Source organism: Microcaecilia unicolor, chromosome 3 (assembly GCF_901765095.1).
Source record: "Microcaecilia unicolor chromosome 3, aMicUni1.1, whole genome shotgun sequence".
NCBI lineage: Eukaryota > Metazoa > Chordata > Amphibia > Gymnophiona > Siphonopidae > Microcaecilia > Microcaecilia unicolor.
The window spans coordinates 168,397,350-168,422,060 of record NC_044033.1 but is presented as its reverse complement, the minus strand read 5'-3'; the positions used below and the strand labels follow the sequence as shown (position 1 = coordinate 168,422,060).

The window sequence follows — 24,711 nt, the reverse complement described above, 5'->3', positions numbered from 1 at the left end:
ATCAGTGCATACCATTACCAAGTGGAAGGTAAGCCGATCTCAGGACAGCCTTTAGTTGTTCGCTTCATGAGAGGTTTGCTTTTGTCAAAGCCCCCTGTCAAGCCTCCTACAGTGTCATGGGATCTCAATGTCGTTCTCACCCAGCTGATGAAACCTCCTTTCGAGCCACTGAATTCCTGCCATCCGAAGTACTTGACCTGGAAGGTCATTTTCTTGGTGGCAGTTACCTCGGCTCGTAGAGTCAGTGAGCTTCAGGCCCTGGTAGCCCAGGCCCCTTACACCAAATTTCATCACAACAGAGTAGTCCTCCGCACTCACCCTAAGTTTCTGCCAAAGGTTGTGTCGGAGTTCCATCTGAACCAGTCAATTGTCTTGCCAACATTCTTTCCCCGTCCTCATTCCTGCCCTGCTGAACGTCAGCTGCACACATTGGACTGCAAGAGAGCATTGGCCTTCTATCTGGAGCGGACACAGCCCCACAGACAGTCCGCCCAATTGTTTGTTTCTTTTGATCCCAACAAGAGGGGAGTGGCTGTAGGGAAACGCACCATATCCAATTGGCTAGCAGATTGCATTTCCTTCACTTACGCCCAGGCTGGGCTGGCTCTTGAGGGTCATGTCACGGCTCATAATGTTAGAGCCATGGCAGCGTCGGTAGCCCACTTGAAGTCAGCCACCATGGAGGAAATTTGCAAAGCTGTGACGTGGTCATCTGTCCACACATTCACATCTCATTACTGCCTGCAGCAGGATACCCGACGTGACAGTCGGTTCGGGCAGTCAGTTCTTCAGAACCTGTTTGGGCTTTAGGATCCAACTCCACCCCCCGAGGGCCCTGTTTGTTCTGTTCCAGGCTACACTCTCAGTTAGTTGGTAAATTTTTTAGGTCAATCTCAGTTATGTCCTCGCCGTTGCGAGGCCCAATTGACCAATGTTGTTGTTTTGAGTGAGCCTGGGGGCTAGGGATACCCCATCAGTGAGAACAAGCAGCCTGCTTGTCCTCGGAGAAAGCGAATGCTACATACCTGTAGAAGGTATTCTCCGAGGACAGCAGGCTGATTGTTCTCACAAACCCGCCCGCCTCCCCTTTGGAGTTGTGTCTTCCCTTGAAGTGTATTGTCTTGCTACATACTGGACTGGCCGGCTCGAGCCGGTTTCGGGCGGGAAGACGGCCGCGCATGCGCGGTGCGCGCGGGCGCGCGAGGGCTAGCAAAGGACTTTGCTAGTGAAGTTTCCGATTGGAGGGGCTGCCGTGGACGTCACCCATCAGTGAGAACAATCAGCCTGCTGTCCTCGGAGAATACCTTCTACAGGTATGTAGCATTCGCTTTAAAGTCTGGTGATACAAGGAACATTATAAACCAAATTAACACCAGAACTAGTTAATCCGGGAGCTGAGAGTTAATTTTACACATTCTTCTGTGGTGATTGGCATGATTTCCCATGTTTGCTTACAGTTTTTACATGCACATCATTTTCATGCTATTTGTTTACTGTATTAGCTGTAAGTTTTTATTTTACATGTGTGTTATCTCTAATCCCCTGCAGTCAGATGCATTATTTCAAGCTGGCCACAAATGTGATGTTTATTTCTTGGCCCGACTCAGACCATGCCTCCTGATGGTGTCATCAGCTGACTTTGATTTTAAATTTTATTACTTTGTGCGGCGTGTGCACACAAGGAGCAGCAGGTCATTCTCCTTTGTGCATTCCTTTGTATGCACCCTTTTTTGTCAGTTGTACTTTTTCTGGCTAACTGCACTATTCCTTGACTTCTCTTATTTGGGCTTATTGTGAAATTTTATGGATGGGTCAACCTATTCCAGTCAGTTGGTCTTCTAGTCTGCCTCCCAGGAGTCATCCTTGTTCTGTTCAGCAAAAGTATTTGATTACTATACCTCTGTATGTAGCTAATATTTCACAACCTTCTCTCTATTGATCAACATATATATTCTTGATGTCTGATCACTTTGTAGCAAATATTACTTAAAGATATCTTGCGTTACAAATTAGATCTATTTTGTCTAATGGAAACGTGGCTTACTTGACGTTGAAATTCCATACCTATCTCAAGCTCCTGATGGATGATATTTTATATATAAACACCTGAAAGCTGAAGAAGGGAAGAGGACTGGCTGTAATGGACCCTGAAGAGGGACCTGGAAGGAAAATACCTTCTCACTACCAGCATATGTAAATCCCTATTTTGCAATTGAAAGAGACATAGTTCAAAAAGTTTCCCCATTGGTCTTTACACCACTTTTGAGAATGATAACTATGAGCTAACTGTTCAGTTGGACCAGGGGTTTGGAGGAGTGAGTGGCGGAGGTAATGTGCTCTCCTCTCTAGCACTCAGAATTTCCAAACAGCAAAAGATTGTGTTTTGGAGCTTGGCTTTGTATTTGTTTCATCCTAGATGTGCAGTTTTACAAAAACTGGTGTTTGTGTAAGTAGCAAAATCTACCGCTTAAATATGTGGAGTGGAGGAGTAGGCCAATGGTTTGAGGATTATTAACTGGAATGTTTGAGGGAGCCTGGTTCAAATCCCACCGCAGCTCCATGTGATCCTGAGCAAGTCATGTAAGCAGGGTTGTAGCCAGACTTCGGCAAGAGGGGGGTCCAGAGCCCAGGTGAGAGGGCACATTTTAGCCCCCCCCCCCCGCCGCCACCACCAACTTTGCCCCCCCCCGCCGACCCTCTCAACCCCCCCTCCTGCCGCCAACCCGCCGCCGCCTACCTTTGCTGGCGAGGGACCCCAATCCCCGCCAGCTGAGGTCCTCTTGCTTCCCTTGCAAGGCTTCATTCTGTTTCTGGCGTCCTGCACGTTGTATATGCAGGACGTCAGACTCATTGAAACAGAACAAAGCCTTGATCTTCAAGGCTTCATTCTGTTTCAGTGAGTCTGTACGTGTAGGACGTCAGAAACCGAATGAAGCCTTGCGCGGGAAGCAAGAGGACCTCGGCTGGCGGGCGCTGGGGTCCCCCGCCAGCAAAGGTAGCCCACGGCGTGGGAGGGTTGACAGCAGGAGGGGAGGTTGAGAGGGTCGTCAGCAGGGGGGTCCAGGACCAAATCTACAGGGGCCCAGGCCCCCGTGACCCCACATAGCTACGTCCCTGCATGTAAGCCTGTGTAGCCTCGGGTACAAACATAGGGGGCATTTTACTAAGCCAGGGTCGCTTTTTTAGCTCACGGTAGAAATCAGCTGGTGGTAAATGTTGAAACGCCTATAGGAATATAATGGGTGTCTCAGTGTTTACCGCCAGCTGATTTCTACCGCAAGCTAAAACGCTACCGCGGCTTAGTAAGAGACCCCCTAAGATTATGAGCCCTCCAGGGACAACCCCCCCCCCCCCCAAAAGCAAACAAAAAAAACAACTATTCCTCAATGTACACTGCTTTGATAGCTTATGGGCTTGCAGGCTGAATATAAGAATAATAAAAAATATATATATAGTGCCAGCATACAAGTGATAACTGCTCTTTTTTGAATTCTATTTTATTTATTTATTTTTGTAAAATGGATGTTCTCATGGTAAGTGTTGGATATAACAAAAGAGAGGGAACAAAGTACAAACTAAAGTCCAAACAAAAAAAACAGCACCACGGGCCTTTAAAAATGGAACACAGTTCTTTAATGAATGAGCCTTGACAAAAAGACCCGACACGGGCCGTGTTTCGGTGACTAGCACCTGCGTCAGGGGTCTACATAGAATACAAAACATAGAAATAATATATTTAAAAAATTTTTTTTTAAATATAATGAGTAAAACCAAAGATTAATATTTAGACTCATCAAGCATACATATATAAGCCTATATAAACACCTAAAGCATTTAATATTTTAACATTGCATTTAATATTTTAACATTCTCAGTCTAAATATTAATCTTTGGTTTTACTCATTATATTTAAAAAAATTTTTTTTAAATATATTATTTCTATGTTTTGTATTCTATGTAGACCCCTGACGCAGGTGCTAGTCACCGAAACACGGCCCGTGTCGGGTCTTTTTGTCAAGGCTCATTCATTAAAGAACTGTGTTCCATTTTTAAAGGCCCGTGGTGCTGTTTTTTTTGTTTGGACTCATGGTAAGTGTTGCCACTTTCAAAGGGCCTCAGATTCAGCATTCCTTTTCCATGATAGGCCACAAATTGTGAACATCCTGACTTGGGTGTCCTAAAGAAAATTGGGCTTCACGTGTTTTTTTTAAATTAATTTTCTTAGTATTGCATTATTATATTTTTTTCAATTTGTTAACGTAGTTGAGAATTTTGTGGAAGGCATGAAGGAAATAAACATGATGCTTTTGATAGAGACAACTGTGTCCTATTCTTCTTTTTTAATTAGTAGTGTAGTGTTTAAGTAGGATATCATATGGTGGTGCTTAAAAAGTGCCTCCTCATAAACATTATTGAATGGAACAACTTTGTCAGATCAGAGATTTTATATGAAGTATTGTTGTTCAATGGATTTGTTTTTAATTTTTCTAACAGCTTCTGAGATACAAAGAATTGTCAATCTATTAGGAACATCACAGGACACATCAGAACTGAGGCAACAGCTGTAAGTAGTTGTTTTAAATCACTAATTCCATGACAGAAAATTGCTAGTCTGGAAGGTAAAACAAATATCTGTATAATGTCTTTTTCTTCGTTTTCTCTCAGTCCCCAGGGTATTCACTTAGAGGGAATAACACATGATTTGGATCAAATAACGTGCATCAATTGCCAAAATTGTGTGGTTTTGCTCTCAATGCACCCTTTTTGTGTTTTTGTTCAGGGCGAATTAAATAGTAATAAGAAGCAAAGTGTCTCATTTGTTTATTTCATTCAATATTTATCCTGTCCAAAAACAAATTATTATACAAATTCAATAACACAGCTTGTATTTTACTTCCTAAGCTGCTTTATTCATGGAATTATAATGACAGCTTTTACCATGACTTGATGACCTTAAGAAGCCTCTTAACCCCCCCCCCCGCCTCCATCATCTGTCCCTTACACAAATCACAACCTCCCCCACCCCTCTGGCACATACTGGTTGGGGGCGGGGGTTCCCTGGTGTCTAGTAGTAGACAGGAGTGGTCCCCCAGTCACTGTTTCCCTGTTGAGCCCTAGGTTCAAAAGGGTGCTGCTGGTTGACTTCAAGTGGTAGGTCCACCATTAGAGGACAAGCTGTCAAATATGAAATGCCATACAGGATTAGACTGGTGATCAGTGGAGCCAAGTATTCTGTCTCTGACCAGTAGCAAAGTTTCAATGAATACATAAGCATCACCATACTGGGACAAACTAAATGTCTGTCAAGCCCAGTATCCTGTTTCCAGCAGTGGCTAATCCAGGATCCCAAAAGAGTAAATCCAATTTTATGCTGCTTTATACCAGGAATAAGAAGTATATTTCCCAAGTCCATCTTAACAATGGTTTATGGACTTTTCTTGTAGAAACTTGTCTAAACTTAATTTAAACCCTGCTAAGCTAACTGCTTTTACCACATTCTTTGGCAACAAATTCCAGAATTCAATTACATGTTGAGTGAAGAAATATTTTCTATGATTTGTTTTAAATTTACTACTTGGTAGCTTCATTGCATGCCTGCGCCAGAAACCCTCTACCTAGAATTGTTTTTTTTTAAAGTTAGACTGGGAAGGTGAAGGAGACGCTGGAATGGGATGGAGAGAAGGGGAAGGCATACAGCCCATGGGGTCACCCGGGACTAGTTTTTTAACTAAACTGAGGGAGGAGGGTTCAAAGAGAGGGGGAGATGTAGGAACGAGGGTGGTGAGGGAAGATGAAAGGGAAGAAATAATGGGCTTGGAAATAGAAGAGAGGGAGAAAGATGGAGGGAGGTAATAGAAAGGGAAAGAAGTTGGACCTGAGATGTGCAGGGAGGGGGACAGAGATAGTGGATGGGAGGGCAGTTTGGAAGAGGCCTGGGGGTGGTGCGGAGGGAGAGAAAGAGAGATGGAAGAGTAGTTGCGAAGAGAAAGGGAGAGATGGTGGACCCGGGGTGGTGGGGAAGAAAGGAGAGATGCTGAATGGGAGGGCATTCTGGAAGAAAGAGAAAGAAGCTGGAACTGGGGATGGGAGGAGGGAAGAGAGAGGGAGAAATGTTGAGTCTGGGGGTGGAAGGGAGGGATAGATGCTGAACAGTGGGATAGAGAGAGGAAAGAGATGCTACATCAAGGGGGGGAGGGAAGAAGAAGGGAGAAATGTTGTACCATGGGGTGGGGAGAGAGATGAGGAGAGATGGACCCTGGGGGGGGGGGGGGCAGAAGGGAAGAGAAAGATGCTAGGGGGTGGAAGGAAAGGGACAGGGAGATGTCATGCAATGAGATTCGGATGGGCTACAAGAGTGGAAAGAGGGAGAGGAGATTCTGGAAATGGTGGAACCATATGGGAGATGTTAAAAAAGCGCGGGGTACAAATGTAATAAATAAATAAAAGGGGGTGGCAAGAAGATAGTGAGTACAGAGATAGAAATGTGATAATGTGGAGTAGATGGAAGGAAATAGAAGGCTGGGAAAGGAGTGAGATGGGAAATGGGAGAGCTAGAGACTGAGAGGAGATGGGAAAATTGATAAGTAGCTGAAATTTAAAAAGAAGGAAGGGTGAAATTTGAGTGTACAGAGGCAGAAAAGGAAAAAAAGGGAGGAAATAGCTGAAAGAGAAATACCAACATGTTAGAGATAGGTGTAGTGAGGGAATGGAACGAGATAGAAGAGAGGAGAAAATAAAAATGGACAGCAGACGCTGAAAAGAGAATTAGCAGAAGACAGACAAGAAAGCAGAAAAAGAGAAATTGGAACCAAGATGATGGAAAAATAAAATGTCCAGACGAAGGTAGAAAAAGTGTTTTATTTTGAATTTATTAATGGGAATATGTTAGCTTTTGGATATGTGCATCACAGATGGTTTTTGTATTGTATTCTGTGGCATAGCCAGATGGCTGATTTGGGGGAGGGAGGGAGGGGGCTTGAGCCCAAAATGGGTGGGCACCAAATTTTCTCCCCATCCCAATGCAAAATATAAATACTTGAGCTGGCGGGAATCCCCGAAGCCCCGCCAACTGAAATCTCCTCCTCCAGTCTGGCAGCTAGAAATCTCCAACCTCTGCAATTGGTGGCAGTATCCCCAAATTACTACTGCCCCCCCCCCCCCCACCACGCATGTTCAGATTTCATGAATGTGTGAAAGGCGAGCAGCTGGGGAGCCCCACCAGTCACAGCAAGGGAGGTGTTAATTTGGGGGGGGGGGGAGGTCTATGTCTTCTCTCCCCTCCCCCCCTTTCGTTGTGTTCAGTAGAAAATGAAGTGCATTTCTATTTTTATTTCTCCAGTGTTGCAGTACTTTGCCGAGTTTAAATTCTTGGGGTTCCCAGTTCCGTTTTAGTGTTCATATTTCTAATCTGTGATCCCTTGGTAAATAAATCCTAATAAATAAATAAATGATTTGTGTGTGTGAAAAAGTCATTTAAGGTTTTTTTTGTGTGGTAGTAATGATGGGTAGGGAAATCGAAAGAGGGGGCAGGGAAGAGAGGGGATTGGGGGCCCCCTCTTTAATTTCTGCCCTGGGCCCCAGCGTGTCTAACACTGGCTCTGCATCCTATCCCCTTTATCATTTTTGCTGTCCTTCTCTGTACCTTTTCTAATTCTGCTATATCTTTTTTGAGATGCGGTGACCAGAATTGCACACAATATTTGAGGCGCGGTCATACCATAGAGTGATACAAAGATCTCTATATATAAAAGGCACCACCAACGTTCTAAATGAAGCCTCCAGCCGGAAGTGTGAAGGGGGAGAGATATCCGGTTTCCCCATGAGTGTCTGCCCCGCCCTCGCTCTCTCTTTAACACAAATAGTGAAGGAAAACACAGCAAAGCACGAAATCAAATCGCTCTCTCTGTAACAGTGAAGGACTCAGAGGGGGGAGGGGAGAGAGGGCAGAAGCCCTCACTATCTCTGTAACACAAACACAGCACAGCAGGAAACTTAACACTGAAGGACTCGACTCCGAGAGGGGAGGGGACAGACAGCACAGGGGAAGGGAGAGAGGGCAGAGGGCAGGGACACACACACTCCCACATGCACACAGAAGAAAACCTTGCTAGCCCCGGTTTCATTTGCATCAGAAACGGGGCTTTTTTACTAGTGTTATAATATTCTGAGTTTTGTTCACCATTCCTTTCCTAATAATTCCTAACATTCTATTTGCTTTTTTAGCTGATGCTGTACACTGAGCAGAGGGTTTCATTGTATCATCAATGATAACACTTAAATCCTTTTCCTGGGTGGTGACTGCTAATGTGGAACCTTGCATTCTGTAGCTATACAGTTGTTTGGGTTCCAGTTTCCTACATGCAGCACTTTGCACTTGTCTTATTAAATGTCACTGCTGTTTGGATGCCCTGTTTTGTAATTCCTCTTACGGTTTTTCACAATTCTTTTGTGATTTAATAACTTTGTGTTGTCAGCAAATTTGATTCCCTCACTTCTTATTTCTGTTTCCAGATCATTTATAAATTTTAATAAAACAGTAGTCCCACCACAGATCCCTGGAGAGTTCCACTATTTACCCGTCTCCATTGACAACAATGACCATTTAATCATACTTTCTCTTTTCTGACTTTTAGCCATTCTTAATCCACAGTAGGTCTCTGTCTCCTATCCTATGAGTTTTTAATTTCCTCAGGAGTCGTTCATGAGGCTCCTTGTCAAATACCTTTAGAAAATCCAGATACACAATATCAACCAGCTCACCTTTATCTACATGTTTATTCACCCCTCCGAAAAAATGTAATAGATTGGTGAGGTAAGATTTCCCTTGGCGAAATCCATGTTGGCTTTGTCCCATTAATCTATTATGTATATGCTCAGTAATTTTATTAATTATAATAGTCTCTACCATTTTGCCTGGCACCAACATTAGGCATACCTGTGTATAATTTGCCCCGCCACTTCTGGAACCCTTTAAAAAATTGCCATTACAATGGCCAGCCTCCAATTTTCTGGTACCAAGCTTGATTTTAAAGATCTGCAAGTTCATTTTTTTAGTTCTGTCTTTACTGTAAGGTATATACTGGTCCAAGTGATTTGCTACTCTTTAGCTAGTCAAATTGTCCCATTACATATTCAGGTTTACAGAAATTTGCTTCAGTTCCTCTGACTCATTGTCATTAGATATCAGTTTTGGCATGGGTATCTTCCTCAGTGAAGACTAAAGCAAAAAATTAATTTAGTTTCTCTGTTATGGCTTTGCCCTCCCTGAGGGGCCCTTTTACTAAGCTGCGTAGGTGCCTACGTGCACCCAACGCGCGTCAGTTTGGAGTTACCACAAGGCCTTTACATTTAACTTGCCATTTCTTTTGCTGTTTCCCATTATCTTTATGTAAACTCTTACAGAGACTTTTTTTTTTTAATAATAAGAAAGCACTTCTCTCTCATCATGCTACAGGGATATCAAGTAGACACAGTGGCGTAGGAGCGGTGGGGCGGTCCGCCCTGGGTGCACACGCTGGGGGGGGGGGGGGGGGGGGGGGTCGGCTCGCTGGTTCCCTGCTCTTTCTGCCCCGGAACAGGTTACTTCCTGTTCCGGGGCAGAGAAAACAGGGAAGCAGCAGAGTCGATGCAGCTCCCAGTGACGTGCACTGGGGGCGGATCGGCCCTCCCGCCTGCCCCCCGCTGAAAGGTAGGGTGCATTTCGGGGGGGGGGTGCACTCCGGAGGGGGGGGTGCACCGTGCCCTGCACCCGGAGGAGGGGGAGGGTGCGCAGCAGTGACTCGCCCCGGGTGTCAGGCACCCTCGCTACGGCAAAATGATTTGTGCAGGTAAATTTGTGATTACCCATAGACTAAAAGCCCCTTTACAAATTGACTTGTTCATTCTATAGGGGAAGCATGTGTGCACTGATGATGTTTCCAGACAGGGAAAGAAAACAGCACTGGGGATGGGGCAGCAAGTGTGGAATTTTTAATTTTCAAAGCCCCATTCCAGCTTTTTCAATGATTTAATCCACATGCTTTGCACTTATCAAAATATGCCCGTTAAACACTTTTCACAGCAAGGTCCCACTGGTGGATGTTCAAAGGGAGACAAAGTACCTGTGGGCCTGTAAACTGTTAGCAATTGCTCACAGTTGCATTATCTGTATGCTGGCTGTGTTAGTAAAACTTGGTGAGAGGTCTTCTAACTCATTCTTTTAAAAACTTTGTACATGTGCTCTTTGCTTTATGTGGTTTCTTATTTTGTTGTCATTCTTTTCAACCTATCCCTTTTGTGTGCCCCTTCCTGTGCAACAGAGTGTCTACTGCATGAATATCAGAAAGTTATAAGCTGTATTATTTTTGTTAATTATTGGTAGTTTTGGACCAAATTTGTCAGAAAAGGTACGTTTTATTAATTACTAGTAAAAAAGGCCCTTTCTGAAGGCAAGGAAACGGGCCCTAGGCAGGCAATTTCTCCCCCCCCCCCCCCCCGCGCTATGGCCCCCTCGACCCCCCCCCTGTGCCGGCGAAAACCGCCCCCCACGCAACCGTTGTGGACTACCTGTGCTGACGGGGGACCCAAACCCCCGACAGCTGATGTGCTGTTGTGCCCTTCGCGTTGCTTCCTCAATCATCTTCTCTGGAAGTTCCTCTGCGTGCTTCTGACGTCAAACGCACGCAGAGAAACTTGCAGAGAAGATGATTGAGGAAGCAACGCGAAGGGCACAACAGCACTTCGGCTGTCGGGGGTTTGTGTCCCCCATCAGCACAGGTAGTCCACAACGGCGGCGGGGGGCGGTCTTCGGCGGGCCGGGGGGGGTCGACAGGTTCGCGGAAGGGGGGTGTCGAGGGGGCCGTAGCGCGGGGGGTGACAGATGATTCCGAGGCAGGGGGAGGAGTAGGGACTCCTCCCCTTGCCTTGGAATCAGCTGTCATGATGTCAGTGATGTCAGTGCGTTTCTGCCTAGCAGACCACCTGCAGGGAGCCACGGTCCCAAGCACAGAACATTAGAGGTGAGAATTATTATATAGGATCTGTTGTGGGTTAAACTGATATTGATCTATTTCTTCTTATTGAGTGGTTGGGGTTTCTGTTTTAGCTATTCTTTGTATATTAGGTACATTCCTACTATTTCTTTGAATAGATGTGTGAAATCTGTTCTAACTTTGTAACTAGAGTTAGAACTTTATTAGATTGTGAGGAGAGAATGTTAAGGACTGTTGAAGTTTACAGCAGTCTCATTCTTCAGGTAATAGTTTTAAGACCAGAGCCAATTTATAAGTTACCTCTTCTGTGGATGTGCCCAACTTCTCTGTAGCTCCTATTCCTTGTTAGTATATTAATATTTGTTTAATTGGAAATAAGACAAATAATTAGGGATGGGGTAGTCTGTTCTTCATGGAAACCTGTTTATATTCCAGTGACAACCCCGAAATTAATGAGTAACTTTTTCCCAATTGTTTAATAAAGTACTCCATTTATGAAGGGGGAGGTATTGCTTTTATTAGTAAGGACTTTTTTGATATTACATTATATTGACTCTTATTAACTTCGGAATTAGTAATTTTAGCATGCCAACTCAAAGTTAATACATTAACTGATACTTTGACTTGTATGCTGTTTTATACTCCTCCCCCCACCCCCCGGGAAATGGCCCACTGCAAAATTTCCATTTTATATTTAGGAATTCATCACATTCTTTTTATAATTTGATTATAGGTGATATTGATCTTTGTTTAGAACAAGTGGATGATCCTCATGTTAAAGATCTTTTTAAATTTCTTTCGGCATTAAATTCATATCCCAGGATCTTATTCGACTTATATCAAGGGGTGTCATGAGTTGAAATCAAATAATATTTCACTTGTTGGACTGTTCTTGGTTAAACAATCTATGGTCAGATCACTTTTTATTTTCATTTAATATAAACTGTATGCAATTTTAAAGGGAAGTTAAGATTGCATAAAATTCATTGAAACAAGAGGGAAAATTGTTCAAAATTTGCTTTGGAATAAAGTTAATTTAAATGGGATGATGATGACCCTTTATCTTTTGTAGGTCATTGGGGAAATGAGTACTAAAATGCTGGACAAAATTGCCCCTTTACAGATCAAGATGAAGTACACCAAACATAATAATAAGTGGTTTAATGTGAATTTGCTAAAGTTAAAACAATACTGTAGGAGGTTGGAAAGTGCATGGCAAAAGAAATAATACAATCTCCAACAAAGAAAATTGGAGACAAGCAATTCATGATTACAAGACTGTCTTAAAAGCAAAAAAAGAAAGAGTATTACTCTAAATTAATAGGGACAGATATGATTAATAATAAAGTTCTTTTTCAGGTTGTGCATAATCTTACTAATACACACTGTTGTCAAGATCTAACAGTAGGCATGGCACCTACAGTTTCACAATTAGCAGATTTATTTTTCAGGTGGTCAGTTAGTAAATAAGGCTATTCTGGCAGATAGGATCTGGGCAGATTTCAGTCCTGCAAACTGATGTCAAGTCAATCTTTTATTTAAGAAATATCCTAAATGCTATTGTAAACTTGATTCCTGCCCACCTTCCATCATAAGATCAACTTCAAAGGAATTTAAATAGAAACTTTTCAGCTGGCTAAATTCGCTGTTGATTCTGGGTGTTTTTCCTGTGAATCTAGGTGAAATCATTACACCCATTTTGAAGGATATAAAAAGAATATAGTCTGCTTGTATCTAATTATAGACCAGTAACATCTATACCTTTTGCTAAGTTGATGGAAGGTACAGTTACTATAATTAACTGAATTTTTAGATTCTCATAGTGTCTTGCATTGTTCTCAACCCAATTTTTATTCAACTTACAGAACAAACTGTGATTGATTCTTTATTTGATAAAGGTAAATCAATCCTTAGTAATGGTAAACAGGTATTTCTTCTCTAATTCGAAGGCTCTGCTTTGTCTGCTCAAAGTTCGTGACACAAAACGTGTGTCCTTCACCAATGAGAAAAACTTCTTGCTGAACACCCCTGTCAGTAACCAAAACAACCGTGTCTAGGCGAGTGAGAAGAAAGTTGACATCAAGCCAACTCGTCTCTGTCCAGTGTGAAAAGCTTGCGCAGCATGTGATGGAATTGGAGTGATTTGTTGGTCTCTGCTCTGAAATAGAATCAAGGAGGCTGAAAATAGAGTAGAAAAAGATTGCTATGCGAGCAGTGTGAACTGAATATTTCATAATTGGGATCTTGCTCTTGAAGAAGCTTTAGTGAAACAGGCGGCTCCGTTGAGCCTGACAAAGATAAGTTCCCAGTTCTTGTTTTTTGGGATAGTGTATGAAAAGTTATCTGTGCAGCATGTTTTTCATGCTCACAGTTATTTGATAATGTATTCTAAGTTTAATGGGATATGTGTATGAAGAATTTGGAGGTTTTTTGACTGATTGGATTTCTGTAAGATATGTTCGGTCTATGTATATGAGAACTTGAACTGCCACTGAGGTCTTTTTCCTCCATTTAGGCTGAAGGTTGTATTCTTTATATATAGATATGGTGTTGCACTCATTCTGGGTTGGTGGTGATTTCTTATGGTCTTATGGCTGGGTTGGTGCACTGTAAAACTACCATTATTTGAAAAAAGAAAAAAAAAGGGGGGGGGGGGGGGATACCAGCTTACTGTTAATGATATAGCAGTGACATAGACTTTTCTAAAAAATACTTCAAATTTGAATAATTTGTATTTGATAATATAATTTTACAGATAATTTCTTTTAAAGCATTTCGGATTGGAATGGCAATCAAGGGCAAGGTGTCAGTAGCAGTCAAAATGAGAATCCAGACACTGCACGAACAAGGTTTCGGAGAAAAGGTGATAGTAGCTGCATATCATCTCAAGTACTGGAAGCTCAGCATTGTGAAGAAAATTTGACAGCGTGTTGATCCAATGGGCTCTGTGACGAAATGCAAGGCCAGCAGTCAGTGGTCGAAATCTACACGTACAGAGACAAACACTGTGTGTGTTGAGGAGTTGATTTGTTCCCAGGAAGGTGAGAGAGGCCAACATTTAAGCACCCATGAAATTGCTGAAGAGCTCGACATCAGCGACAGATCTGTCCAGCATATCGTGAAGGAAGATCCCCATCTCACTGCCTTTCGTTGTGTGCCAGCACAAGTCATCAACAACGCCATGAAATAGAAATGAGTGGAGTGCACCACAGCTCTGCTTCATCTTAAAGTTCATGACACAAAAAGCATGTTCTTCACTGATGAGAAAATCTTCTATTTTGAACACTCCTGTCAGTATTCCTTCAAAAAGGTAGTAATCAATAAATAAATAACCAAAACAATCGAGTCTAGGCGAGTGGGAAGAAAGCTGACATCAAGCCAGCTTGTGTCATGGTCCAGTGTGAAAAGCTTGCTGAGCATATGATGGTCTTGGCTGGTGTATGTTTCGGTGGCAAGGGACTACTGTACTTTGTGGACAGAAAAGCTAAAATTGACTCTGCATATTACGTTGGCTGGCTTCCTCCTAATCCCTTTGAGGACTGCAGTCAACTTCTGCCCACAGGATTCATCTTCCAGTAAGATGGTGTACCAGTTCACACAGCACACATTACGTAGGGCTGGCTCCATGCCAACTCTTTAGATTTTATTACATAGGACCAGTGGCTTCCAAATTTGCCAAACCTAAACTCCTTGGATGACCATGTCTGGGGAGCAATGGTGCAATCAGCGTCCAGTGTTTTTTTAGTCACTCAATTTTTGCACAAGTCTGCGTCTGGGTTCCCTGAGGAAGAAATACGAAACGGGACCGTCGGAGTCTATACGCAGGACAGATTTGTTAAAAGATAAGTTATTTTGTGGTTTTGTTTGACTTTTTAGAGCTGGAACTATGTGTGAATATAAGCATTTATAAATATAAGAAAATAAAAATAGACTTATTTTTTTGGGGGGGTTTCAGTCTATGATGACTTGTTGTGCATGCAATTAATGAACAATATTCAATATTGCACCACTTGTTGAGACTTTTCCCCCTCTTTTCCTTCTTTTTCATGGCCTAAGTTGGACTGCTTTGATGTCCTTGTTTTGATATAGACAACACCATGCTGCTTGTTTGGATTTGATTTTAAAGAAATGATTGCCTCGGCTTACCTTCTTTCTGGCAAGCCTGTTCCAGAGCATGTTAAGGCTCACTCTAAAAGAGGTCAGGCAGCTTCATGGCCAGAGCATTGTCTGGTACCTCCAGAGGACATTTGTAGGGCGGCGACTTGTTCATCTTTGCATTCTTTTTCTAAGCACTATCGCTTGGACGTCCTGAATCGTCAGCAAGTTGTTTTCGGGGCGCACGTTTTGACGGCGGGGCTACTAGAGTCCCTCCCATAATTTAACTACTTTGTTACTTCTCATCAGTCACATTCTGGGCCGGTGCGGAGGGACTCTAAGGAAGGGGAAATTAGGCCTTACCTGCTAATTTGCTTTCCTTTAGTCCCTCTGGACCAGCCCAGATACCTCCCTTCAGGTATTCTGTGTTTTCAAGCGTTAAGAGATATTTCTGTGTTCGGAGCTGTGCTGCTGGTTTTGTAGTTTATTTCTTTATTAAAACAAAAAAACAAAGAATGAATCTTTTCTGGATCTTTAAGTATCCTGATATGCAGAGGCATATCTTTGGACACAATATGTTTGTAGGCACTCACCCTATGTTGGCAATGTGCCGGTAGCTGCTCAGGTTTTTGGATGCACAGGCCATTTATTTCTTCTTTCGGTTTACTTCTGCTTTGGTACTTTATTACTGGATCTTTCTCTGGCTGGCTAGGGCTCTTATTGGCTCGCTAGAGTCACAGTTTTTTTTCTCACCTCTCCACCTGCTGGAAGGCGTGCACAACCCATCAGTCACATTCTGAGCCGGTCCGGAGGGACTAAAGGAAAGCAAATTAGCAGGTAAGGTCTAATTTACCCATAGTAATACTAAAATGCCAGTAACATCAACATAGCTTGAGCTAATTAAATATTTAATAAAAACACATAAGTATGATGAGTAAATAAGCATGTAAAATTTCTCATTGAAATTCAAAGTGGTTGCTGAGAACTGCAAAAAACAGTAAGGGTTACTTTTTTTTTTGGCCTCACCCTGTAGATTATGTTGGGCTGATTTAAATGTCCTAATGTTATCCATATATATTTTAAAAATACACAGATAGCAACATATAAATTCACTAGTGGCTGGTGAATGCATAACTTTATTTGAATGTTGGCCCCCAGACTGTTCTGCGATAATAAACAACATAATGCTTTATTTTCTTTTACTGTAGGCAGCAGAAGAAGGAATATACAAATCAACTTGCCAAAGAGACAGAGAAATTCATAAAGCAGTTTGGATCCCTGCCTTCAATAACCGAACAGGTAATGTTGCTAAAATGCTGATCATATTAGCACAGAGAAGTGTAGTTGCTTACCCTGTAACAAAGGAACCGTGCAGTGGTGGGTAAAATACAGGCAGTACTACTGGCTGGTTAATATGAAAATTGTAACCACTTTTTCCATAGCGCCCACAGATCAATCCAGAGACTTGTGGGTTGTGTCCCTCTACCAGAATTATCCCCAGGGGTTACCGTAAGACAGGTTTAGAATTCCAGTGTCAGAGGAGAAACCTGGACAGACTGGATGGACCGTGCAGGTCTTTTTCTGCCGTCATCTATTATGTATGTTACTATGTTAATGCTCAGTAGGTTCAGATGACATATAGTGATTAGGGGAAGGAATAAAGGGGGTCAATATCTTATCATGGGAACCAAGACCAGACAACAGAAAAGGGAAATAAACCCTCCTACCTGATAAAGTGGCAACTGCCAGAAATCCCATGCAGCAGACAAGACTGGAAGAGGAGCTGCTGTGATCTTTGAGGAGGGGCAGTGGCAGTACAACCCCAGGAAGCGGATAGTTTGAACCTAGAATGCTAGCAGTTGGAGTGCACAAAATGTCCTCGAATCCAGGGGCAGAAAGGCTAAGCCAGTCAGAGTCAAGCTATGGTGGAGCTCTGGAAGCCTAGGAGCCATGCCTAACATATAAAAACTCTTCCTTGAAGAAGGAAGGCAGCAGGATGAATTGACAGCTAACATCCAGAGCTAGAGAATCCTGTTCCCTGCATTCCAGAAGCAGGTTTCGGGGGAGGGGGGGGGGGCAAAGGAAATGGAAGCCAGAAGAGATGGGGGAGATATCTCTTGGGAAGCTTCAGGATTTAGACTATGATTGCTAAGAGCTTGCACTAAGTGTGAGCCCCTCTGGAACCTTGCTCAATGTGGAGTGCCGGGAGGGGAGCTTGCTGTTTTTGGGACTGTGAGTCAAGTGAAGGATAAGGGTGTGCCTTTCAGATGAATTAAACTTGAACCTCAGTTGGGGAGAAGAAAGGAAGACTTGATTTGAAAGAACTGTACTTAATTTTGTTGCTAAGATGCATATACTTCAGCTAATGTTTTGTTCGGCTTTGAGACTGGTGTTGATTTTTTTTTCCCTAAATCTTTGAGTTCCTGACACTAAAGAAGCTGTATGGGAAAAAAAACAGCAAAAGAACACTTAGGGCCCTGTTTACTAAGGTGCACTAACATTTTTAGCGTGTGCTAAACGCTAGTCATCCATATGTTCCTTTGGGCGACTTTAGCGTTTAGTGTGCACTAAAAACACTGGTGCATCCTTAGCGCAGCTTAGTAAACGGGACCCTTAATTTGATTAACTGGAAAATTTGGACTGACTCATTTTACTTCCATGGAATGAACTGTGAAAAGGATTTAACTGTTGATTAAAAGGAACAGGCACTCCAGTACAGGCTCACTATCCACATCACAGTATGTAGCACCACTCTGTTATTTAAAAAAGCCCCCCAAACAAAAAAAACCTGCATGTACTGTGCTTGCAAGACACTGATGCATTTTCCAGGAAAGAAACTTCAGGTCAGAAGAGTCTAATGGCTCAGAGGCAATTTCATTAATTGTGAAAGATCTAAATTAAGATCCCATGGACTGGTGGTCTGAAATTGAAGAGTTTTTCATGAATCTAACTGCTAGAAAATACTTATACTAACTGTGCATCCACTTGCTCGTGGTACGAAGATATAGCACTAAGGTGTACTTTGACTGACGTCAAAGTAGCAAGTAATGTGTCCAGTAATTGGAGAAGGGATTGCAAGTGCACAGGCAAATGAACAGGATCAGAATTTTGGCTAGCACACCAAGCCGCATATCTCTTCCATTTGAATCCATAAGATCTTTTGGTAGATTGCTTACTAGCACTAATTAATGATGAACCTTTAGCCATTACTTCTATTATGAGGATTTAAGAACTTTAAGATCACAGGGCAAATGTTTGTTAGATGTGTCTGTTTTCATCAGGTCTGCGTGGAAGAAGATTGAGCGTGTTTATTTTTTTTTTATTGCGGGACCTAGCTTCTGTTGGAATTAAGATAAATGACTTCATTTCTTTCCAAACTACTTGAAACTGTGGTGTTTAATCAACTGCAATCTCATCTTGAATCATTTAATGCTCTCCATCTGCGACAATCAGGTTTTCGGGTAGGACATAGTACAGAAACTGTAGTCACTGCACTGGTTACTGAATTACACAGTCATTTAGATGCAGGCGGTATAGCACTGGTAGTGTCTTTAGATCTATTAACTGCTTTTGATTTGGTGAACCATTCTTTACTTCTCTGTCATCTTGGATATCACTGGAATGGTATTTAATTGGCTGTCCTCTTTTTTGGCCTTTCACACATTTCAGGTGAAGCAGTCGACCTCTTCCTTCTCTGTATGTTCATTATCCTGCGGAGTACCGCAGTGATCTATTCTTTCCCTTCTTCTGTTCAACCTCTTAAGTCCGCTAGCCTTCTTGATTCAGACACATGGTATTAGCTCGTTTTCTTAAGCAGATGATATTCTCTTCGTACACTATACCCCCTACATGCTCATCAACCCCTACAACTTTGTCTCCATGAGGTAGACAGCTGGCTTCAGGAACATTGAGTTGTACTCAGTCCAGATAAAACAGTGGCCTGTTGGATCTCCAGGGCTACGTCACCACTATCATTAACACCAATACTTTTTGAAAGACCTGTACCTCTGGTTACATCCTACCACTACCTAGGTGTCATTCTTGATTCATCACTTTCTTTCTCACCTCAAATTTCTAGTGTACTCAAAACAGGCTTTTACTTTCTCCGTAAATACTTTTTGAAAGATCTGTACCTCTGGTTATATCCTACTGCTACTTAGGTGTCATTCTTCATCACTTCCTTTCTCACCTCAACCGGATAGGGTGGTATTCTTCCCTGGGTTTTGCTGAACAATCAGTTCCCCTGAAGACACCGTTACTTTGGCAAAACATGGTCCATGTAGGGAACCAGGAATCTTGAAAACTTTCTATTGAATATTCCCACAGACTGATATTTAAAAAGTATAGCAGTGATTAGGAATCTGCTGAAAGAAGATTTCTTTGGACATGCACAAACCTGACCCAAGCTAAGTGGCTGTTATAAAATAATTCTCATAGATAAAGTTTTAGACGTTTGCATACTACTCATCTATTCTGTACTATGGCTAGGATGGGGGATGTGCAATGATGTACATGTGGTGTTCATACATGATTTGAACTGTCAGTTCACTGCTATACACCAAAAAAACTGAGCACAAATATTTTATATAAAAGTTTTTATTTTTCGTTTTCACAAATATGCACAATTTTTCTTAATTTTATTGAACTTTAAGTGTGGTTTCTGTACTAGTTTTTCAATTTTGACATTAGAAACCAATTTTTATAGGTCACCCTGATTTTTGAGTAATATATCAGATCATGCCAGCCTTGTCTTGGTCTGTATGCCAGTTGCAGTGACTTAATCTAATAAAAGTCTTGCTGAGTCGCCAAATCCCTATAAACAAGTCCTGGTTGCCTAGTTAGTTAACTGTTTAACAACAGAATGTCAATTTCAAAATCTCTGTTGCTCGGAGCTCAGAGGTACTCGTTTGAAATTTGTTCGAAGTAGGAGGTACTTGGCTTGAAGAAGCTGGGAAACACTGTACTAGAATACCAGAGAAATGTATTTTTTTTTTAATTAGTGTTGGGGGAAAGGGGCCATTAGACTAAGGGATTTTTTTTTTTTTTTTAATGTTGGGATGGTGGTGGGGAGCTCTAGATTAACAGGGATATGGGGTGATGGTGGAGGATGCAGACCTGGCAACTTTATTTTTTAAGTGTACCTTTTTGTCAGTGCATGAGTCATGTAGCTCTACTGTGTGGCATTCTGCATTGCCCCTCCCCCCCCAATGAACAAAAATAAAATGATACATTAATGTTGCTTATCAGTTGTACAAAGCAGCAATTGATTTTTAGCTGAAGAATGTGCATGTTGTGAGAACAAATAAGTGAATGTTTCTGAAAAGCATGGAAAGCTAGTCAAGCCTGCGAAGTAGCCAAATGTTTTTGTTCAAATGTGTTAGAGATAAGAGACTGGAGGGGACAGAATTTGTATTTTCATTTTCATACATAGAAATTGATAAAGTAGGAGGAAAGAAATGTTCTTACTATTACCACTACTGCTTATAGTACTTTTAAAATGCTACAGGATATATGCAATAGTTTCTAAATGAAGGCTTGGAGAAACTAGCTATTTGTTTATCTTGTAGCGCCAAAGGAAGATTCAGAAAGATCGTCTTGTGAATGAATTTACAACAGCACTCACCAACTTTCAGAGAATCCAAAGACAAGCTGCAGAGAAAGAGAGAGACTTTGTTGCCAGAGTCAGAGCTGGTTCTAGAATATCTGTAAGTAAAGCATCAGTACCCAAAAAAGTGAAAGAAGTTTCAGGAGTTTGGAAATGTTTAATGGAAGAATACACACACGTGTAATGGGAAAGGTGATAGTGCCAATGTAAAACTCGTGCACAGGAATGCCAGTCATCAAAGCTTTAAACCTTGTTGCTGTTAGGTTTATACTTCCTTGTATTTTTCCACTCTGCTACAGCAAACTTACAGCTGGGGCTCAGCAGGCAAACGAGCACATTGCTGTAGGTCAGACCTGTTATAGATAAGCATGATGGGAGGTGAAGTTGGCAGGAGAAGTAATTATATCTTTGCACATAGATGTCTTTATTTTAACAGGCTCATGTTTCAGGCACTGCTGGCCCTTTTAATATGGTCAGGTTTAATGATTGGTATATTTGCAGAGTAAATAAAATTCATATCATACTGGAGGAGATTTCTGTCCTGTTCAGGAAGGGCTTTGATACCTCACACATACTAACTCATGACCTTGTCACTACATCAAGCAAATAGATTCAATAGCAAATATAAGGAATGACCCTAAACTTATTTTTCCATTACGTAGCTTCCCAGTATTCCAAAACCTGTGGAATAGTTGTGTCCATTAGATGGAGAACTGAAAACTGAGCTGAAACATATCTCTTTTAGAATCCAGTCCAGCATGTCAGTATTTTCTGTCTCCACTAGGTGGTTAGACACACTTTTCAGCTTCTGGTTCTGAGTGATTTGCTCCTGGTCCAGTTGGTCAACTGGTTCCCAGTTGAGCTTTGCGGCTAGCTTGAGTCTGCAGAGTCATATCTGGAGGTCTTCAGATCCCTGTCTCTGGTGCCCTGTGAATTTATTCCTTCCCTCCCTTCATCTCTCCCCTATTTCCTGTGGAGCTTTCCTTTTCTAGCAGAACAACCTTAAACAAAATACAAAAAAAAAAAAAAGAGAGAAAGAAATAGGTTTGCTGGAGAGTGTGGAACTGAGTATCAGTCTGGAGCCTTTCTTTTTTTTTTTTATTATTTCTTTATTCATATATTTCCATATATCATCACAATACGTGAATATGCAATCGGCATTTATACAAAAGGCAAAAATAAAAAGAAATATCATTAACAGCCTTTGTGTCCACAAGTTTAGGAAATTTTGGAATCCAAGAATTTAGAATTTAAAGTAAAACATATAGCAATAATTACGGACTAATGGTTGCAACCTCTGGTTCAGACCCCAGCCTGCATTTAGGGAGGGCACACAACATTCAATTCCACTCTAGCATCTAGAAATTGTTTTAACTGTTTTGGGTCTACAGTCTGGAGCCTTTCTTATCTGTGGAAAGACTTGTGAAAACTGTGAGATGGGGGGGAGCAGCCAGCAATGGCATGTCTAACTAAAGTTTGACTTAGAACTGCTTGGAGGGCTGCATGCACTACTTGTTGCAGGGATGGGATCCTGAATCACAGCTTGGGACACATTGTGCTGTGCTTGTGACAGTCTGGGTGAATGGTTACTCCTGTGGAGGCAGTTGAGCAGCAGTGTTCCTGCTATGCGACCTGCTGGCTAGCGTCTGGGTGTTATAGTGTGTGTAAACTGGGAATCCTGTGGGACGCAGAGGAAACCAACGGTGGCAGCATATCTTTGGATTCATCACAGCATCTGAATATGCTGGGGTGTTCAGACTCTTTGGCAGGGCCGGGGCACAATTTCTTGCAGGAGAGCGTGAGAATGGGCACCATTTTTTCGGTGCCGATTGCCAGTGAGGAGCAGCGTCTGTCTGAGGTTTTTTCATAAAGAGGAACTCAGTACTCATAATTCTGAGGCACTGGTAGTGCTTTCTATTGAGGAGCCTTCTGCTTCGCCATCAGGAGTTTTCTCTGTCTATCATGAGGGGGTTTACAGGTCCTTCTAAGACCTTGCTGATTCATCCAGACATTCATGACCTGAGTACAGCAGACTGTGTCTCACCAGATGCAGGGCTGAGAGTGGGAAGAGCCATGGCTCGCTCACCTCTACCTGTTAGTTCCAAAGGAGAAAAATAATTGCAGCTTCTTAGGATGGACTGCCTGGTTATGGCAGTGACTAAGGAGAAGAAAGTCACAGTGAAGGAGACAAAATGGATGATGCCAAAAAACTTCTACTGGACTCAAAAAAGTTCACAGCAAAAGTTTATTCTTAAAATCTGGGTGGAAGAGGAGTTGGTGGTTGGGAGGTGAGGATAGTGGAGGGCAGACTTATACGGTCTGTGTCAGAGCCGGTGATGGGAGGCGGGAAGTACTGCTGCGCAGACTTGTACGGTCTGTGCCCTGAATAAGGCAGGTACAAATCGAGGTAAGGTTTACACATATGTTTGTCTTGTTAGGCAGACTGGATGGACCGTGCAGGTCTTTTTCTGCCGTCATCTACTATGTTACTATGACACGAGTCGTGTTTCGGCCGCTCAGGCCTGCCTCAGGAGTCTCTGTGTGTTATTGCTAAAATGATTTCTGGAAGATGAAGAGATCTTCTGAAAGTATGCAGCTAGCAAGCTAGAACGAGCTGTGAGTCAGCAAACCTCGTATGTTGAGGGTATGCTGTAACAACGAGACGAGCATCATTTCAAAGACATTAAAAAAAAAAGTGAATAAGGAGACCATTTTGCCAGTGGAAGGGGTCTATAATTTCCCGGATCTCCTCTGGAACCTTTTTAAAAAAATCGGCATTACATTGGCCACCCTCCAATCTTCCAGTACCAATCTCGATTTTAAGGTTAAATTACATATTATTAATAATAGCTGCGCATGCTCATTTTTCAGTTCTATCAGTACTCTGGGATGAATACCATCTGGTCCAGGAGATTTGCTATTCTGCAATTTGTAGAACTGCCCCATTACATCCTCCAAGTTTACAGAGAATTCATTAAGTTCGTCCGACTCATCAGCTTCGAATACCATTTCCGGCACCAGTGTCCCACCCAAATCTTCCTGGGTGAAGACCGAAGCAAAGATTTTATTTAATCTCTCCGCTACAGCTTTGTCGTTCCTGATTGCCCCTTTTACTCCTTGGTCATCTAGCGGTCCAGCCGAAACTTTTGCCGGCTTCCTGCTTTTAATATACCTAAAAATATTTTTACTATGTGTTTTTGCCTCCAACGCAATCTTTTTTTTGAAGTCCCTCTTAGCCTTCCTTATCAGCGCTTTGCATTTGACTTGACATTCCTTGTGTTGCAGAGTGACGGTATCCAACTCTTTTGCACAGGATGGCAGCCTTCTAGATTTGTATGGTTGCAGCAGCCATCTGGGTTGCACATTGCAGCAGGCCACCTGGGTTGCTGTTCTAAAACGGCTGTCGGTCTAGCTGTTCAGCAACGTGTACCTGTGTGGCTCTTGCTACCTTTTACGTCTGTTGTGTAGTTACAACAGTCACCTGGGTAGTTTTGTAGTTGCAGAAGCAGTCAGTATTACTCAGCTTAAGCAGCTACCAATTTTCCATGCCTGTAGCAACCACCTTGGTCACATAGTACTGGTAATTCAACCATCTGTTATACAGTGCTTTGAGATCTTTTTACCACCACTCCAAAATTATTATGTACAGTGCTCATTATTTACAACAGTTGCACATCTAGCTGCATTGTGTAGTTGAAATAGCCAAATTTCTTCTTTACCTTTAGCAGTCACCTACATGTTGTAGAATTCCAAGACAGTGCACATAGTGGGGGACAAGAATATTCAGTCATTTCATCCAGATTGGTTATTCTGTTGGTGCTGGATTGGCCTAGGCGTCCGTGGTTATGCAGACTTGGTTTGCTTACAGGCAGAGGAGAGTTCAAAACTTCTATAAGGGACTGGTTTTTTCAGCAAGAACTGATAATCATGGGTGACCCTTCTGTCTTAGGGCCTGGCCCTTGAGAGGGCATGTGTGAGATACAAAAGTTATATGGACACAGTGATTATCATTCTCGCAGGCTGGCAAGCACTGTACTTCAT

The 24,711-nt window shown here is 42.4% G+C and overlaps 1 protein-coding gene across 3 annotated transcripts in view; it reads left to right on the top strand.

Moving 5' to 3' along the window:
- The window catches only part of STX7 (syntaxin 7), a 107,783-nt gene that overhangs the window by 42,874 nt on the left and 40,198 nt on the right, over positions 1-24,711 (top strand). For all 3 annotated transcript variants that reach the window (XM_030196556.1, XM_030196554.1, XM_030196555.1), the window contains exons 3-5: positions 4,495-4,564; positions 16,274-16,364; positions 20,633-20,770. In XM_030196556.1, coding sequence (XP_030052416.1) covers positions 4,495-4,564; positions 16,274-16,364; positions 20,633-20,770 — 299 coding nt within the window. The remainder of the gene's footprint in view (positions 1-4,494; positions 4,565-16,273; positions 16,365-20,632; positions 20,771-24,711) is intronic.